General features: G+C 45.8%; 1 protein-coding gene across 4 annotated transcripts in view; it reads right to left on the bottom strand.

Moving 5' to 3' along the window:
- PARD3B (par-3 family cell polarity regulator beta) overlaps positions 1 to 19,288 on the bottom strand; it is a 946,974-nt gene that overhangs the window by 254,826 nt on the left and 672,860 nt on the right. For all 4 annotated transcript variants that reach the window (XM_054971073.1, XM_054971072.1, XM_054971071.1 and 1 more), the window contains one exon: positions 4,197 to 4,307. In XM_054971073.1, coding sequence (XP_054827048.1) covers positions 4,197 to 4,307 — 111 coding nt within the window. The remainder of the gene's footprint in view (positions 1 to 4,196; positions 4,308 to 19,288) is intronic.

Consider the following 19,288-nt stretch of genomic DNA (forward strand, 5'->3'; position numbering starts at 1 on the left):
TTGGGGGAAGCCACAAAACCGGTGCCTTGGGAATGAACAAGCGTGCAGATGAGGAGGAAGATCACAGGCATGTATCAATCCAGATATGGATACACAATTTCGAAACTGGATGGTCTGAAGCAATGAAGATGAATTTTCTAACTGTGTTCCAAGAATCCACTGGAGAATTCATGAACCTTGGGACACAGCTACACAATGCGTCACTGCTACCCTTATTCAAAAGTGAAAGGAGAGAACCTGTGACCTTAAGGAAATTGTATATTGGGATGCAGGTCATTTAGCCACTCCACTGTATGAAGGGAAGAGAATCTGTGACCTTCTAGGTCACCTGCAGCCTTGCTCACTCCCTCTGCACCACCTTTTGCGGGCTTTTTTCAGGTTATGCATGATTTGCATTGCCTTGAAAATTTGCAAGGTTAATCTGGATAGCTTCTCATGACCGAGAAAAAACAAACATGATTTCTTATTTAAAAGGCAAGCGTGACCATGGTGGGGGTGGGGAGAGCAAATGTGCATTTCTTGTGAAAATTTTGTTGCTGTTTTTAAGAGGAGAAGACCAAAGAGGGTAACCGCTACAACCACATTTCCGAAGGTCAGTGCAAACACGTACAGGCCGAGGATGTGCTTCTGAGACAAAAGCATGCATGATAGCAGGAGACTTGATGCAGTTGCTCACAGCAGGGCTCCGGAGTGCCTCTGGAGTAAGCAAGGTTTGCCTACGACGACGGAGATTCAGGACTCCTGCTGCTGCTTCTCATGAGCAGCTGCCCGTCTCAGTGAATCAGAGGCAAAACTCTGGGGCAGCAGGTGTAGCCAAGGGGGCACCAGAGAGGCTCTGGGACTGACTGGTGACTTGCTAACGGCCGGGCTGCCCAGCACTGCTTTTAGAGCAACCACTGAGTTAGATAAAAGCAAGGTTAATGTGCCAGGTTGATGTGACCGAGTAAACACAAATTACGGGCTTTGTACATATGATATATTTAAAGACTACCTTTGAGAGTTTCCTAAGTTATTTTGTTTTCTTAAGCAAAATTAAAGGATAAAAATTGCCCTGTGGAAAAAAGGTGAGAATTCTGTTCTTCTTAATTGTGGGATAAGAATCAAAGGCGCGAGTTAAAAATATCAGCCGGGTTCATCAGCTTCCAAGCACACCTGCTGTTCTCCATTTCAATCTCAAACATTTCCAGGTCAGAAAGGTGAATAATTATTAGAGAAGATAAACCAGAATTATAAAGACATTGAACGGACTGGTTTTAATAGGTGCTTACCAATTAACCATCACTCCAGGGAATACATTTTATTTCGAAAGAGAATTTATCAGTAAAAGAAATGTTAACAACGATTACTCCACGTCCAATTGGAACGTTAGCCTTAGGAACAGAAGGGATCACTCTTTTTAGTCTGCCAACATTTTAGCAAATGACACTGGCCCTTTAACAGATGCCATGTCTACTTCTGAGCTTGCCAGGCTCCTAATAAAAGACACCGGCTTCTGTATAATGAAGGACACCTCTCTCTAAATTGCCAGCACCAGAAGTTTAAAATAAGGAAAGGGAGGCCAGCCAGCAATAGTGGGCATATGCTATACTCATTTCAATACTATCGGTGCAAACCTTGGCCAAATGCTAATTAATTCACTGAAATACTGAGCTGATGCAGTCAGGATAGGTACCATATCTATTACTCAACCTGCTAATTGGGCCTCAGTTGGTACCACTGGCTGCATTTTGCTTTTTGTTTGGAAAAACTGTTTTCAATCAGTTTACTTGTCAATTGTTGGTTGATTTTATAACTTGTACAATACTTTGAACATATTTCTGTACAGAAAAATATTTTCTAAATGATGATATTGATTTTGTTAACTGCAAGATCGTGATCAAGCTCAAGCAGAATGCAATGGAGGAGAGAGGAAGGACAGAAGCCCCTTTGGGTCCCCGCTGGTGACTAAGGCGGAGCATAAATGAAGTTAAACAAATACACAAAACTAGAGGAACTGCATTGTCCTGGGAGACAGAAGACTCTGTGGCATATACCAGCAGCAACGAAGAACAGTTCATGCTCTCCCAAAATCAGGTGTGCAAAAGAGAAGAGGCTGAAGCCTATTCCTGCCCACAGGCCCATCATAGATTCCTCTCTCAATGAGCCCCTTGAAAGGAGAGGAACAAAAGGGACCTGGTTAGGCATTTCGTTCGGAGGCTGGTCGAAGCCAGGAGCAAATGTTTGGCTCTGGCACACCCTGTCCCCAACCCCCAATTAGGAACCCAGAAAGTTCGCTGTCCCAGTGTGGCAAACTATTTCTTTTCTCCCTGTTTCAGATGGCAGACAAATAGCAGGCTCGGGGAAACCCCAGGTATATATATACAAACCTAGTATGCGTCCAAGGTAGATGTTACTTGCTGCTGAGGAGTGAGTGGCCCTAGGGATAGCGAGAGGATCTGTGAAACAGAGCCAAGCTAGACGTTATGGCAGCCAGGTAACCACCTTCCTCCTGGGAAACCAGGCAAGAGCAGGAGGAAGGCAATGGTTGCCCACAACAGTTTGCCCCCCCCCCGACTTGTAGGCTCTGCTGCACCACCACCCAGAGAACAAGGGGGGGGGAGTGGTGACCTGTGCGAGCAGCCGGCAGAGGGCTGTGGGGCAATCCCTACTGTTCCCACTCCCTACATGCTGGGGCAAGGCAATGGAAGTCATAGCTCCTGCCAAGCCAGCCACCAGCGAGCCCATGTGCCCAGCTCTGCATTAAAAAACTACTTATCCTATGAAACATGGTGTCAACGACCATAGGATAAACCTGCGGCCACTGTCACATCTAGCTTGGCTCTTATTCCCCTCCATACCCAGCCTAGGGGTTATACTGGATCCAGTGCTACTACTAGAAAAACAAGTTAAGGCAGCTGCAAAAAATGCTTTCTACAACCTCACTCTAGCCTGGAAGATGGCTTCTTATCTCGACACAGCCGACCGGGCCACCTGGATCTATGCTATAGTAACATCAAAACTTGACTATTGTAATGCACTATACAGAGGTCTTCCATCTAAGTTAACTAGGAGGCTCCAATTGGTGCAAAATGCTGCAGCTCGACTGTTAGCAGGAGCAAGTAGGAGCATGAACATCACTCCCATCCTACAGTCACTCCATTGGCTACTCATCAGCTACCGTGCTCAATTCAAGGTACTGGTTATTACATACAAAGCTCTTCATGGCCTTGGCCCGACATACCTACGGGACCGCCTCCCTATGTCCCTCCATGGAAGCTTCACTCATCTGAACAGGGTCTCTTGCAGGTGCCAGGCTGCACATGGGCAAAATCAACTGCAGCCTGTACACAGGCCTTCTCTGTGGTGGCCCCTACCCTATGGAACAGCCTGCCTGAGGAGGTCAGAAGAACCCCCATGCTCTTGGCTTTCCGCAAACAATGCAAAACTGAATTATTCAAAAAGGCTTTTTCACTCAGATAGAGGGACAGTATTGTAGGGAGGGGGTCTTGGATGTTTCTCTAATAGGAGGGCGGTATTGTAGGGAGGGGGTCTCAGACGTTTCGCCAATGAGTTGGGAACCATGGGCTCCACCATTATGTTGCTTTACCTATTATCTGTTGCTTTGAATATGTACTCGTATATACTGCTTGTGCTTCATGTTGTCTAATGTCAGTTCTAGAATGGATTATGTTCTGTTTCAGCAATCCTTCAACCCCGTATTGGATCCTTGCTAATGCTATGTCTCTGTAAACCTGTATTCATCTACCCGATGACATTGTTTATGGAAATGTCTTTGACATTGTATGGAAATGCCTACCCTTGTCCTTGCTACTGATTGTACTGATCTCACACTATGTAATCCGCCTTGAGTGTCAGTGAGAAAGGTGGACTATAAATGAAACAAACAAACAAACAAACAAACAAACAAACAAACAAACAAACATTTGATGTGGAACAAGACGAGAAAAGCAAACTCCAGCAAGGTCCAAGGAGAAAAAATCCAATCTACTGGATTTGTCATTGCCACAGATGTCGTTCTTGAACCACACCTTGAGCAGACAGGATCCGTTCAGAGTGCTAAATGTAGGAAGACTACCATGCAGGTACTATTCACTTCCCAGCACAGAGGTCACCTGTTCCTGCCTTCCCACCACACCTGTCCATCCTGTCTCTCAGCACTTAACCAAGGTAAAATGCGCACATTAGGCTCTGCTCACCTTTCTCGTTCCTCCTTCATCTTTTCTAGGTCTTCTTCTTTGAGTGGGCCATGCTTTGAATTTCCCTTCTGATTGCCCTTTGCACCTTTATCCTCTTTTTTCTTGCCAAACCTGATGAAGAAATTAGGAAATGTTATTGGAGACAACTGACAGAATAGTAGGAAAAGGATGTGTTAAGCCCCTCCCTACCCACATACCTTTAAAGAAGAATTGTGTGATTTAATCACTTCATTTACATGCTACCTTTTCCCCAAAGGAGGCCCAAAGCCACTTACATTCTCTCCGCCTCTTTCATTGAAATCCTAAGCAGAGTTACTTCAGTCTAAGCCCACTGAATTCAATGGAGTAGTAGTAGTAGACAAATGTATTGTATGTGGCCATAGGCCTTTACAAGTTAAAAACATATTTACAACGTTAACATTTTAAAATTTCTAAAATTACGTCTATCTCTAAAAACTCACACCCAGACACAAAAATTACTTAACATTTCAGCAGACTGCTTTTTTAAGAACCACATTTGCTCTAATTTTTCTGGCTAAAGCAAAAAGTGCTGTCCTGTTGGAGACAAGGAGATCCACATCTGATAGCAAAATTCTAGTTTGTCAGAATCAGAAAAAGAATTTAAGCTCTCTAATGCCTTTGCCAGAAATTTATTTCTGGGCTCCAAGTATAAAGGGTAAACCAAAACAAAGTGGGGAAGACCTTCCACTGAACTTCCACGTATGCACATGCTTTATTCCCGGGGTATTTTTAAATATTATCCAATGAGTAATTCCGTTGGCATAGTTTGGAAGCGCAGCGATGTAAACGCTGTTCTGAAGTTATATGCTGTTATATCTACCAAGTACGAGACTCTGAGATGATCTTTTTTTATAGATTTATACCATGGAGCAAATTTTGATTGAACTACTAACGAATAATCGATCAAGGGGGCCCCATTAAACACCCATTCCCGCAAACTGAAATTATTCCCTGAAGATCACAACAAATCGTCTGGAATGGTATAACGGGAGAGAATATTGTTGAAAAATTCCATGCAGGATTTGTTTTTGCTTTGCAGCAGATTAAAACTAACAGCGCAATCCTACGGAGAGTTGCTCCGTGGAGAGCTGGCTTCAATGGGCTTAGACTGGAGTAACTCTCTATAGGATTGCACTGTAAGTTTACCAAATGAATTGATATTTGTTAGTAGGTGTTTTTTCCATGATTTTAAAATTGCTAAATGGGCAATTGCTAAATGGCCCTGATGGAGGGGAGGCCAAGCTCTGTCCGTATCAGAGCTGCTGGTGACCCCTTTGGCAATGCTAAAATTCGCATCAGAAAAAGACTCTAAATTGTTTCTAGACTTGTGAGTGTTTGTTCTTTCCAATCCCATACAGCAATGCCACACAATAGCTGGGAACTGACTTTACTCTACTGATGTGGCATTTTATGACTGGATCTATAAGAAAACCTCCCCTGGTATAACAGATCCTCATTATTCTTCCAACAGTCGTGCAATGCAGTCCTTAGGGAGGAGGTGGAAAGAGTTCAGGGACAGGACTAAGAATTATACTTTCGTAACGTGCACTTACACGAGTGTAAGTCCCCCTACACTGGCGAGTGGGGAGGCACGCTACCAATGACAGGCTGCCGCCGCAGCCATACTCGGCAGCCGGATGGAAGCATAAGTGCAGTGCAAGTTGCTGCGCCAGGGCTGGAGAAAACCGGGTGGGGGGTGAGCCATGACTTAGTTAGCTTCCAAAGCTGCCCCAGGCCTCGGATTGCCCCCTGCAGTGGCAGAAAGTTATGCCACGAAAAAGGTAGCGTAGCCCATAGGTGCCGATTGAATGGGAAAACTTGAGCTCCCCTCCAGGTGACCAGACCTGCCCATGTGACCCAATGGAGCACAGGATGGCAGCTACCAGGGGGGTCCAATCCGCATGCGCCCCCGTAGTGGCCGAGCCCCCCTCTGAGCACCCAATCAGCTTCCCAGGCACCCTACATAATCTCCAGCTGCACTGCTCATGAACCAAGGTAAGTAGGGAGGTGGCTGGAGGCTCTGCTCGGCAGCCCCCTGCCAAGGGGACTTAGAGTGCAAGGCAGGAGAGTGGGTGCTCATGATGGTGAGCTATGAGTGCACTGGGGGGACTAGGCGGAAAATAGGGAGTACTTTGCACTCGCTCAAGGGAAGACGAGCAAAGTCCAGAACGTCTAACTAACAACAACCAACCAAGTCCCCTTGCAGGTTATCTGACTCCAGATTCGTGCCTCGTGAAGGAGCGAGGGAGCACTGACAGGTAAGAAAGAGCTGGGGTGGTGGCTACACCGGCTCACTGATTTGTGCCAGCTGCCCCCTCATCTGAACTCTCTCAAACACCAGCCCAGAAAACTGCAGCCATGGGTGGGGGGGGGCACCAGCTGCCCATTTAGGGGATCTTTTCAGACTCCCTCAGCTGGGGTTCCTCCCGGCAGAGGAGGAAGTGTGGTCACAGTTCGGGTTGACTGAGTGTTCATAACTCCCTGTTGATGGAAGATGCTCAGCCCCATAACTTTCTCCCTCACAGGATGAAGAGCACTTTCTCGCAAGGGGGTCATGCATCATGTTTGCGGGCTGCACCTGTGACACCAGAGTTACCGCTGCTGCTGCTACTCCCAACCATGGACATCCTCCCAGAACGTTGCAGAGTGGGCTTGGCCTTGGACCAGGCTGGGTCCCTTGCAACACACGTGTCTGTTTCCCTTGCAGGCAGGTTGCAAATCGTCAGGGAGACCAAGGAGCATTGCTTTTCCAGCCCCTGGTGATCTTCCTCGAGTGCCATTCAGGTCCAGCCCAGGGATCAGTTCCCCAAGGCAGCCTGCATCTCAACCTCCCCCCTATTGAGGCCAGGACGAGGAATGGATTTTGCAGCTCTGATTGTTGTGCAAACTGCCTTTCTAGCCGGGGGATATTGGCAAGGCATATGTCCAGACAACCTCTTTACCTTTTCCAGTTTAATAAAATATATGTTGAAAAACCAACAAACTGTTTGCTTGCCTGTAGATGACAGTAGCCCCCCCCCCCTTAGGGATGTCTTTCCACACATCCCTGCAAATGTTTCCTGGCTCAAGGCTGGGATGGATGGGGTGGGATCTGCTGCCAGAAGGTACAGGTGTCCAGTGATGCCTTGGGGCCCCATCCAGCTTCCCTGCCCCTCCCCCCCCCAATGTAACTTCAGGCAGTGGGCTGGGGATTGTAGTGTGGCCCGTGTATGTCTGGCAGGGCAGGGAGGGCACCACTGAGGACTTCCATTCTCTGACAGACGGAGCTGCTGGCATCTGATAAGCCAGGCAGATGACTGCTGCATGCGGGGGAGGGGGGCTGCTGCTGGGAGGTGGGGGATGTGGAGCAACATCTTGGGATCTCTGGGCTCCTCCTCCAGAAGGATGGACCACCCTCTTTTTCGCTGTTTTCGGAGGCAGAGATGAACTTGGGAAATCTGGCACAGGGCAGGGGGAGACGGCCTCCGGAGCAGTTTCTCTGGTTCCACAGGCCATCGGTCCACTCTGGGGGATGTCACCCCAGTACCAGAGCATGGCTTTGGGAGGGGGTGTATAACCTGAATTCTCCTCGCATCTTTGTGATGCAGTGCTGTGTTCAAATGGTGCCGCCACAAGTCCGTGAGCATCTTCCGGTCCCATCACCTCCAATGGGCTTTCTGGCCTCTTGTGTGGGCATTCCTGCCACTCATTGAAGTACTCGCCCCTCACCTGCCTCTCCGGGACCTGGAGACTGATCCCAAGTGCTGCAGGCTGTGAGTGCAGCCCTCGCTGGGTCCTGCTGCCTTTCTGGGCTCGCTTTTCAGGGAGGGGGGTACATGTTCCTTGGGGCAGCAGCGGTGGTGGTAGTGGGCTTTGCAAGCGAGTGGTGTTTCCGCTGCCAGTCTGCTCCTTGGGAATGGGTTGGACGAGCGGGTGGGGTGCACCATCAGTGTCCCACCCACCCCCGAGGCAGGGCTCCTCTCAGGGCAGGCGTCTCTGTTGGGGTGTGGCAAGCCAGATTGTGGGGGGGCTCTCCCTGCGAGGCAGGGGCACGGCAGCTGGGGATGGGGAACGTGGCCCAGGACTGGTTGCGCCTTCCCCTGCCACTCATGGCACTGTCAATTGCTGCTGCCCTGCAATTGGTCGATTCTGGCAGCATTGCCTGGGCATCAACGGTGCTTTCATTCCTGGCTACACCTTGCCAGGCTTGGCTGGCTGGCTGGTCCAGCTCTCCCGCGAAAGTCCTTAGGAGGCAGACAAGTGGCGCTGCATTTACACTGACGTGCAGCTGCAGGCACCAGGCGAGGCCTTAGGATTGCACTGCCAAAGGCAGAGGAGTTTATATAAGCCAGCTGGACGTTCCAGTTCAAGGTTTCACTATATATTAAATTCAGATATTTATAGGTTTTGCATTGCTCAACTGGAGTGCCATGTATACTCCAAAGAAACCTTTTTGTCCTTTTCAGGAAAACCATTGCTTTAGTTTTTGTGAATTCAGTGGAGTGGACTGGAGTATTTCTGCTAAGGATCTCACCATTTGTCATCACAACATCCCTGAGAGGCAGCTTAAGCTGAGTGTGGTGTGACTGACTCAGGGTCACCCAGTGAGCTTCTGTGGCAGGCTAGCAAGTCAAACTGGAGTGCCCTAGACCCTAGACCACCACTGTAACCACTACACAGCACTGGTTCTATAACACACTTTGCCCCAGCTACGCCTCCTAAAACAATGCAAATCCACTATTCAATCAATTAAACATTCTCAGAATACACATTAGCTAAATTTCTATATACTTTGAGCCTAATTTTTTCAGGACACTATGAGAAATGTATGTTAGAGATGTCTCAAGATGCTAAATGAATGGGGTCTCAATGCTAAGCTATTATTAGCATAAATTGTAAGCGGCTGAAGGCTCTTCTTTCCCTGAGGGCAGCTTGTATGTAAGCAATCCTTCAAGGCAGCGTAAGCAGCAAACCACGTCCCGTTCTGCTCTTCTCAGTAAATGCTGCCACTCCATTATGCAGAGCCCAGATTTTACTGGGCTTACCTTTTAAATCATGCTAAGGGTGAAGCCAGCATCAAAATAAACAGCCCTACATTACACGGACAGAACAAAAAGCTAATTTAAGAAAACCACTTTGCAAAATTCAGTGCTCTCTTTCATTATAAACAAACAACTTGCATGTTATAATGACTTAGAGGCCTTGCAAACAGCAGTTTTTGAGTATGCTAATACATACATTTCCTACACTAAATTAAACCTCTATCGTGTAACTAATGGCCATAGCTAATGTGGGCTATAGAAAAATGCATTCTTCTGCTCCTGTTTAGTTGAATACACACTATTGTCTCCAGCTCAAACTTGCAACACGGGTTATTTCTCTGAAAATTTAACCAACCTATTTTGTAAGTATAGACATAGTACACTGCACTTGTTTAAAACTCCAGGTATGGATTTTGGTTTATGCAAAGATTTCCTACTTTTCTACTTTTTTATTAGCATAGAAAATGAAGGAATACAAATAATACAGAAATGTAAATGAATATGTAATATCTTACATTTACAATGGCCATGCAATATAGAATAGATTTTTGGCATTAAAGCTGGATTCACGGTTCTGGAAACTCTTAAAGCAGATGAAAAAAATTACTTAAATTTAACCAAGAGTTGATTGATTTGATTTGATTGATTGAATAAATTTATAGCCCGCCCTCCCTACTAGTGGGCTCAGTTTGCTTAAGAGCTCATTTTTTTCTCGTTTCCTAGTGTCACCATTTATTCTCATCTGACGAAGAGAACTGTGATTCTCGAAAGCTTATGCTACAATAAAGTTGGTTAGTCTTAAAGGTGCTACTGGACTCTTTTTGCATTTATTCTCACTAACTCCTGTGAAGTGGAAGTGATACATCTTTCCATTGTTTCACAAAATGAGGGGTTGGAGCTGAACATGTGAAGTTTCCTTATACTGAATCTGACCTTTTAATTAATTTATTTAAAACATTTCTATGCTGCTTTCCCACCCAAATAGGGTCCCCAAGGCAGCAAACATCAGAACATTAAAAACAGCATTTAAAATGTATATGTAACATATTTAACAACACAATAAAAAGATACAGACATACAAACACAACACAATCAAGGAGGAGGGCCAATACGAGTTCACTGGGGGTACATCAAATGAAGCGAAAAAGTCTTCTCCTGCTGGTGGGAGACAATGGCCGAGGGAAGCAGACAAATCCTCCTGAGGAGGGGGTTCCAAAATCTGACCACTGACCCACCTTGCTTGGCATTAGCTACTCTGACAGGCAGTGGATCTCCAAAGCCTCAGGCAGAGGGAGATCTTTCCAACATCTGCTACTTGAATGTGCCAGGAATTGAAACAGAAGACAGAAACAGCCCCTCCCCAGATAAAGGTGCAGTGTCAGAGTGTCAGTTTGCGGTTCAGTTCTCAAGCCATAGCTATGCCATGTTCTCATGTTATAATCTGTAGCTGTTTAGTTCTCTCCCTCCAGGACCAGGTGCTGCCCAGGCCGCCTATATCCACGGGAGCGAAGACTTCTCTTATCAGCCCGTTCCGGCTGACCTTGACGTCCTTGCCTTCCCAGGCCTTCTAAACAGGACTAAGGGGGGAGGCTGGGAATGGGTGTTTGAAGTGTTGTTACTTTCATTTTATGTGTCATTCTCAACAAAGCTTTGGTTCAGCCAAGGGCCTCAAGTCCTTGGATCACAGACCCCTGTATCCTGAGCATAATCTTCCAATAAACCTTATGAAACCAAGAGACCTTGTGCTTCTTGCAGAAGGGGGGAGACAAACTCTAGATAACTGGGATTCCATAGTCTGACATTTTGTTCAGAATCCCCTTTTAACTCCCCGACCCCTCAACTGGAGAGATGGATACCAGATCACATCCGACAGACCCGTCTGACCCAGGCAAGGAGGGTGAGGGGCAGCCTATACGGCCTGACGGTGGTACCGATCAGGAGCGAGCGATCAGGGAAGGCGTCAGGCCCTGGACCGGCGTGGGATGAGGATTTACCCCTCTAACGTCCGTGCCTACACCCCGGCAGTGGGGACCACGGCCCTGGGATACCAGGGAGAGGCGTGCTGGCACTATGTTTTCCCGCTCGATGATGGACTTAGCTCCAGTGTCGGAGGACCTGGGAGCAACAGGAGGCCCGGTTTGGGAAACCTGTCCCAAGAGAGTGGAAAAATGGCAGTTCCCGTAACAAAACAGTGGAGGAGCAAGGGAGGGGAATAATAGCCCCACGGGAAACTGAAAAGACTCACAGTCCAACATGTTACTTTAAATACCAAAGTGAAAATTTTTAAAGTGCAAGTGCTACTGATACCATTTAACACCTATACATAAATAATTATATACAACTTATGACTGCCGGGTACAACAAAGTCCTCTGAAGGTAAAAGTCCTTTGAAATGTATTTTCCGTGTTCTTTCAATTCATAAGGTTCCTTCAATATATTAAATTCCTCCAACGTGGTGGGAAAGGATGTGCAGGCAGCTTGAAAAAGCCCTCCGTCACGCTCAATCTGGGGCCGCTACGAACATCAGATTTCGTGCCCACTTCTTCAGGAGCGTGCTCTCTGTCATAAATATAAATCCATCAGCTATTCTATCCTCAATAGTGCATACATTCAATATATCAAAATTTCAATTCCTATACTTACACATCCCATAAGAGGAATAAGATCACATACTTGTTACATAACAGTCAGCCCGGACCAAGGCGGCGGTGCATTCTCTCGCGTGCCCAACAACCAAGGTGATTCCCTTCAAATCCTTGCTGGCTAATTAGAAACCATCAGTGTTAAAGCTACATAATTAGGTACTGTAGCTTTAACACTGATGGTTTCACTTTGGTATTTAAAGTAACGTGTTGGACTGTGAGTCTTTTCAGTTTCCCGTGGGGCTATTATTCCCCTCCCTTGCTCCTCCGCGGTTTGGGAAACCGGCAGGAGATCCACCCTCTCTGCCCGAGAAGCCCGGGCCAGCACTCAGCCGTGGTGCCGTGGCCGACCGCCAACAGAGAGCTTGGGAGGAGAGCTTGCTCCTGCCGCCCGGAGAGGACGAGATGGAGCCCGACCTCGACGTAGAAGAGGAGAGCTAAAGTGAAAAGCGAAGTGGAAAAAGAGGGGGAGCAAGCGCCCACAGGAAAAATGACACAAACGGTGGCTGGAGAGTGGTTTAAAGGAAATCGGCTGTACATCTTGGCTAGTTTAAGATGAATAGTGCTTCAACAATGCCACGATGCCCGGACCGCCGGCCATTTCGGATACCTGAAAAACTTGCATTTAATTCAAAGACAGTTTTGGTGGCCCAGCATCCGGAGGGATGTGTCTCAATATGCAGCTTCCTGCCCCACACGCATCATGGCGAAACCCAGGAGGGGGAAGCCCCCGGGACTACTAAAACCCTTGGAAACCCCCAACAGGCCCTGGGAAGTGGTTTCCATGGACTTTATTACTGATCTTCCCCCATCTAAGGGTTGTACCTGTATTCTAGTAGTAGTGGTTTTATTCTCCAAACAAGCCCACTTCATTCCATGCTCTAGTATTCCCTCAGCTAAGAAGTTGGCCAATTTGTTCTTGAAACATATTGTAAGACTGCACTCTTTTCCTTCCAAGGTCATATCGGATCGGGGAGTTCAATTCGTTGCCAACTTCTGGCGGGAGTTTTTGCAAGTGGCGGGCATTGAACAAGGAATAAGCTCCGCCCACCATCCTCAAAGCGATGGACAGTCCGAAAGAACTAATAAAATATTAGAGCAATTCCTCCGATGCTACATTAATTTCCAACAGGATAATTGGACCCAGCTCTTGCATCTTGCCGAATACGCGTACAACAACGTGGTACACAGCACTACAGGAGAGAGCACCTTTAAAATTGTCCATGGCTACAAGGGAGTAGCCTTCCCCTTCGAAGAACAATCTCCCAGCACCCGCTCGGGGGACTTAAACGAATGGTGGACCGCCCTGGCAAAACAGTGGGCGGAAATCCAAAAAACTTTAACCAAAGCCAAAGCTGACTACAAGAAGTATGCAGATCGCCATTGTGTGGCCCAGTGAAAATTACACCCCGGGGATAAAATGTATGTCTCCACCAAAAACTTCAGAACGGAACAACCTAGTAAAAAGTTGGGCTTGAAATACTTGGGACCCTTCCCAATAAGGAAAGTAATCAATGATGTGACTGTCGAACTGGAATTACCAAAGAATCTACGCCAAGTCCACCCAACTTTCCACGTCAGCCTGCTCAAGAAAGCACCTACCTGAGATGAGTGGCATCCCAGCAAATTAGTGTCACACCCAACCATGATAGAAGACCAAGTTCACTACGAAATTGAAGAAGTCTTAGATTCCAAACGCAGACACAATAAACTCTTTTACCTGGTCAGGTGGAAAGACTTTGAGGAGGGGTTTCGTGAGTGGGTGGAGGCGTCTCATGTAAATGCTCCTAGACTGGTTGCTAAATTCCATAAAAAATACCCAGAGAAAGCAGGGTCAGAAGGGTGAGAGGAGGGGTCTTAAGGGAGGCAGAATGTCAGAGTGTCAGTTTGCGGTTCAGTTCTCGAGCCATAGCTACGCCATGTTCTCATGTTATGATCTGTAGCTGTTTAGTTCTCTCCCTCCAGGCCCAGGTGCTGTCCAGGCCGCCTATATCCACGGGAGCGAAGACTTCTCTTATCACCCAGTGCCGGCCGACCTTGACGTCCTTGCCTTCCCAGGCTCTCCAGACAGGACTAAGGGGGGAGGCTGGGAATGGGTGTTTGAAGTGTTGTTACTTTCATTTTATGTGTCATTCTCAACAAAGCTTTGGTTCAGCCAAGGGCCTCAAGTCCTTGGATCATGGACCCCTGTATCCTGAGCATAATCTTCCAATAAACCTTTTGAAACCAAGAGACCTTGTGCTTCTTGCAGAAGGGGGGAGACGAACTCCAGATAACTGGGATTCCCCAGTCTGACATGCAGCTTCCCTCTTTCCCCAGGTGGGGTTGAGGCTGCCAGCAGAACTCAAACAGGCTGCCTCAGCATTACTGGACAGGGAGGTTCTTCCGTAGCACCACCTGCCTGCTGCACAACTGAGATGCGACAGACTTGAACCGCTGTCTGTCTTCTTCACCCTAAGAGGAAACTAGTCCTTGCAGATACCTCTACATAAAACTACAGCTTCAAAAATGTATTTGGTAAGCACATTTCACATTTATCAGCATAATCTTCAGGTGAGTTTTATACACTTTTTGGCAGCCTAGAATATGTTCTTTTATTCATTAAGCAGGCTGGCCGAACTATATTTCTCCTGTACACTGGCATTTCTCCAGTGACCAACAATGAAAAACTTGGGTTTCAGTGCAACCTTATATAACTCCAATTAGTAACGAATTCAAAAACAAAGAGACTGCAGTACATCAAAGTTAGCCCATGAAAGGCAAAAATACTGCAACCACAGCATTCTGAGGTTCCACTAAAAAGGTCTTAATGGCAAGAAATAATGATACATTTTAATGTGTATACAGCACTGTCATCCTTATATACATATAGAATATATATATCTTCCCCACCATGGAATTCCATGGTAGATCTTTGAAACAGGAAACAAAAAGAATATACTGTGCCTGGATCACATCCCTTGTAAAGTGTTTCGGCCACATATACCCCGACAACCTACTCCTTTGGCTATTTTGCACATCACTCCCTGCATCTGGAGTTACTGCTGTCTTCAAGGGTGTTGGTGTCTTGTCTAAGATACACACACATGTGCGTGTGCGCATGCGTAGTGAAGTACTCACTGCTTTTTAAGATATGCTGACATGTTCGGCCTTTCAGAGGTAAAAGAGGTTTGTGTCATGAGAAACCAACTAAAATTCTATTAAAGTTTACCAAATGGGATGTTCAGGAAGAAGAATTGTAAAGGTTACGAGGTAAAAGTGGGAGGATTTTACTTCCAGGATTGATTTTCAAGGCTACAAAGTTGTAGGCTTCTGGGCAGCCTGCCAAGCAGGGAAACTGCTTTCTAGTTACTGTAACCAAGGGAATGGGTTCTCCTTACTAGAGGACAGAGGAAGCCAAATGTGTTACAAATGATTAGTCAAGTCTATTCACCATGAGCTAGTGGTCTGAGACATGCCAACCCACATGATGAGTCTGACCCCTCAGGAACGGCATAAGGAACGAGACAGGCGAGGGGCTGCAGAAGACACTGTCCTGAACGAAAGGGCAAGGCCCTGTTGCAAGTCGGGGAGGGGGTGGAATCGCTGATCTGTAGAGATAAGCCCCTCCTGTCTGCACTCAGGCAAGCAGGCAGTGAATGGCTCCAGATCAACAGGGACTTCCCTTTAAATGGACACACAAACTCTTGCTATATCAGAATACATCCAATCAATGTTTTTTTGTATTCAGTGAAGACCAGAGTATTACAAATCACAAACATCAGTGTACATAGTCAGTGATGTTCACACTTTCACTATCTGCCAGAATTTTTCCACAAAGTTTCATTGAAGCAGGTCTTGTAGTCTAGCGTGAGATTTTACATTTATAGAATTTGAAATTATTTTTTTCTGGATATTTAGTATTACTGTAGGGAATGAAGCAAAACATGTTACATAATAAAAAAGAAATGCAGCAGCCACACATATATCTTTCTTTAAAATCTGGATATTGTCATTTCCATACAGAGGAAAGGCTTTATAAGAATAATATGATGATAATTTTAGTTGTAATAAATAATCAGTCTGACAACTACGCAAAGCATTGCCGCCTGGCAGTAGTTTCTGATGCCAAAAAATGGTCAGTTCAAATGAAATTATAAACTAGCAAGTAGTTAGTACATCTTTATGAAAACAAGTTTCTCAGCTATTTTTGACTTCACACTGGATCTGTGTGAAGTTACAGTGTGCACCTGCTCTATTAAACACGCAATCTGGAAGCTGAGCAAACACTTGGATTTTTAAAACTTCTTTTGTCTTTTACTGTTTCACCTTTTCAGTTTTAAAGCAAAGCAGAAAGCTGCGCAAAAATCTCCAGACAAGCAACCCCATTTTTTCCCACTACTTCTTATACTATTCCAAAATGTATTTATTAGCTTCCCCTCTTCACTTGCCTTCTATTCCATCATCTATTGTAGTTTCTACCTCTATGAAACGCAAGCAAAGCGCTCCTTTTCTAGCATTTCATAAAGGGTAGGGCCGCACTTTAACTGCGTGAAGTGGGGTGCCTGTGTCATCGGAAAAGCTCATGCCAATCTGAGGCAGCAAGTAGAGCTTAGCCACCTTTAACAGGGCCTCTTAATCATATTATATGTGGACAATTAGCCTAAAGAGAAAAAAATGAATGGATTGTTTTGAACAGCCAGATTGAACTGGAGTTCTTTCCTCCGGTGGTCATTACATTGACTAGTAAAACAGAAGGCACACTTTTTGAAGGTAGATTGGAGGAAAGACAGCTAGCAGAAGTATGAGACAGAACTGAGACACATGACAGAAAGTGTTGCATGTATAAAGGATGAACCAGAAAGGGACAGTAGCTTTTGGGGTCAAGTAATTCACTGTTTTTGTTTTTATTTGGTACAGCAAAAAAGAACCCAGTGAGTTATCTGTTGACTCCCTCCCCCCGATACACTAAATCAGGGACCCCAAACATCCACCAAATATACCCGTGTGTTGAAAACTTCAAAGATAAAATGGAGAGGAGGATAAGCTTTAGTTTCCAAAGAGAGAAGGAGAGCAACGTGCGGGTCCAGCAGCCCCTTAAAGACCAAGGAGATTCCCGGGGTAGGAGCTTTCGAGAGTCAGAGCTCCCTTTGTCATTTGACTCTGAAAAGCTCCCGCCCTGGGAATCTCCTTGGTCTTTAAGGTGCTGCTGGACCTGAATCTTGGCTACCCACCTGAAACTGTCTTCAAGAAGAGAGAGAACTGGCGTGGCGATCATAGTCAGATGACAGAGAATCAACTCCAGAGAGGCTCAACGAATTAATAACTGGGGTGACTTGGAACCTACATTAGATCAAATTTCATAGATAATCATCCCCTCCTCCAGCGATCAGTGAATCGCATAAGAGTACATGGGGTATTTGATGAGCAGCTTGAAGTAGCTTCATACAGTGCTGGATTTTTAATGTCCCCCTTGTCTAATGACATGGTGGAATTTTTTTAAAGTGCCATGGGTACCCACTTTCATGATTCTGCTGTTGGGGGATCTCTGGAAAAGTGTATTCAAATAATCAGTATGTTTAACATCAGATTAAAGAGTCAGAGCCACAAAATTCTCTGATGTGATATTAAATCTATATGAAATTAGAAAATCGTTTGATTCACATTCAATAATGCTACTGAATTATCGGGTTTATTATCCCTGCCATCGTTAAACTGCAAAAATGTGCTGTCAGGGACCTCAGAAAAAATATTTGCCTCAATGTCTGCTTGGCAGATTCCAAGATTCCTTGGGGGTGGGGAGGCACTTTTCTCATAATCTCTAGTCCCAGGTGTCCACTGTCTTTGCAGAAACTGGTTAAAAAAAGTGTATTTGTTGTAATTTTTAAAAATATATATCACAAAAAGAATGTGGTCTTGAAAGGAAGGGGGGAAACAGTCACGGGAGCTGCTCCTTGCCTTCCCTAAAGGAAAGGGTGCTGCTGTAGTCAAGGCTTTGGCCAAAAAGACCTGGTAGCTGAATAGAGGATGAAAAGATGAAGAAAAAAATGAAGAAGCTGCATGTCACATGCGTTAAATATCTTTTAAAAAATTAAAACTATTTGGAAAGGCGAGAAATCAAGATAGGAACATTACGGCCTCATACAACTCTGTACAGTGTTTTGGCAACACAGCCGGAGGCCTCTAAAGCACTACTGAAGGCGGTTGCAGCGATGAAGCCATTAGTATGCTGTCTGCAGGAGGGCAATCCTCCAGAGGCAGCGTGGATACAAGGTGAGCATACAAAATCAAGAAGAGGATTCTCTGTTATGTGACTTGCCCTCCAGAAAGGAAAATTGGATGAGTCATCCTAACATGAAAGCCAGCAGACGGTGCATGAGAACAAGATATGCAACTACAATAAGGCCCCCTTTTCTGAAGCTAGTTTTAGGAGCATGGCCCGGTGGACCCACAGCCTGATCCTAAAGGCCCACTTCTGCCACTGCAGCACAAACCAGTGGTTCGTGCTACTTAAAAAAACAAAAGAATGCGCTCTAAAGAGAGGCGCATTCTGGGTAGTTTTTCCGGTGTTGTTTAGGCAGCACTTGCCAGTGCAGCACAGTACCTTTCCCTCCTCCCGACACACGTGGGACTGGGTCCAGAATTCTAGCTGCACAAGCACAGGTCATTCAAGCTGAAAGACATTTTTTCCCTGTTGCAAAAAACTGGATCCATCATTTGAACAGCAAATATGGGATTGCACATATGAACATGGGTTATTATATATTATTGCCTGTGATATAAAACCAAGTAATATTTTTATTGCGACTGGCTCTGGCAATATGCCAAGCCTGCTCACCCAAACTGACAACATCTTTTCTTTCTTTCATTTTTAATTTTGAGGCAGGCTTAAAATGAACTTGCTTGTTCTGTGAGCCTCCTTGGTAGCTTCAATGATGAATTTCTTAAACACAAGCCCTAAACGCGGTGGCCATGGTAACATTTCATTTCTGTGCTGGAGAGCCAGAGTCCTCATCTCAAATGTGTTGATATTTACTGTTAGGATTAAAGAGTAGGGAGATCTGCAAAGTCCCCAGACTTCTAATGCAGGGGAAACAGCTGCTGGACAGAGTCCCAAGCAGACTGCTGGCTACGTTCAGCCGCTGAGAATTCTTTTGGTTAATTAGGCCTCCTGTATCAGTAGATGTCACTGACTCTAACTGAGACCACAATGGCATTTGAAGTATTTTGCAAGGAAAGAACATTAACTCAAAAGGTCACTGCAGTGGGCAAAACTCTATGCCTCCCATCCCTCATATTCACAACACCCTTCATCGTCTGTGTTTGCGTCTATAAATTTAAAGGAATTTACATATAGAAAAAAAGAAGGGAAGAAAAGTCCCAGCCCACCCATAGCTCCTGCTGCTACTCAGCTGGGACCAGCCTCTCT

Source organism: Eublepharis macularius, chromosome 2 (genome assembly GCF_028583425.1).
Source record: "Eublepharis macularius isolate TG4126 chromosome 2, MPM_Emac_v1.0, whole genome shotgun sequence".
NCBI lineage: Eukaryota > Metazoa > Chordata > Lepidosauria > Squamata > Eublepharidae > Eublepharis > Eublepharis macularius.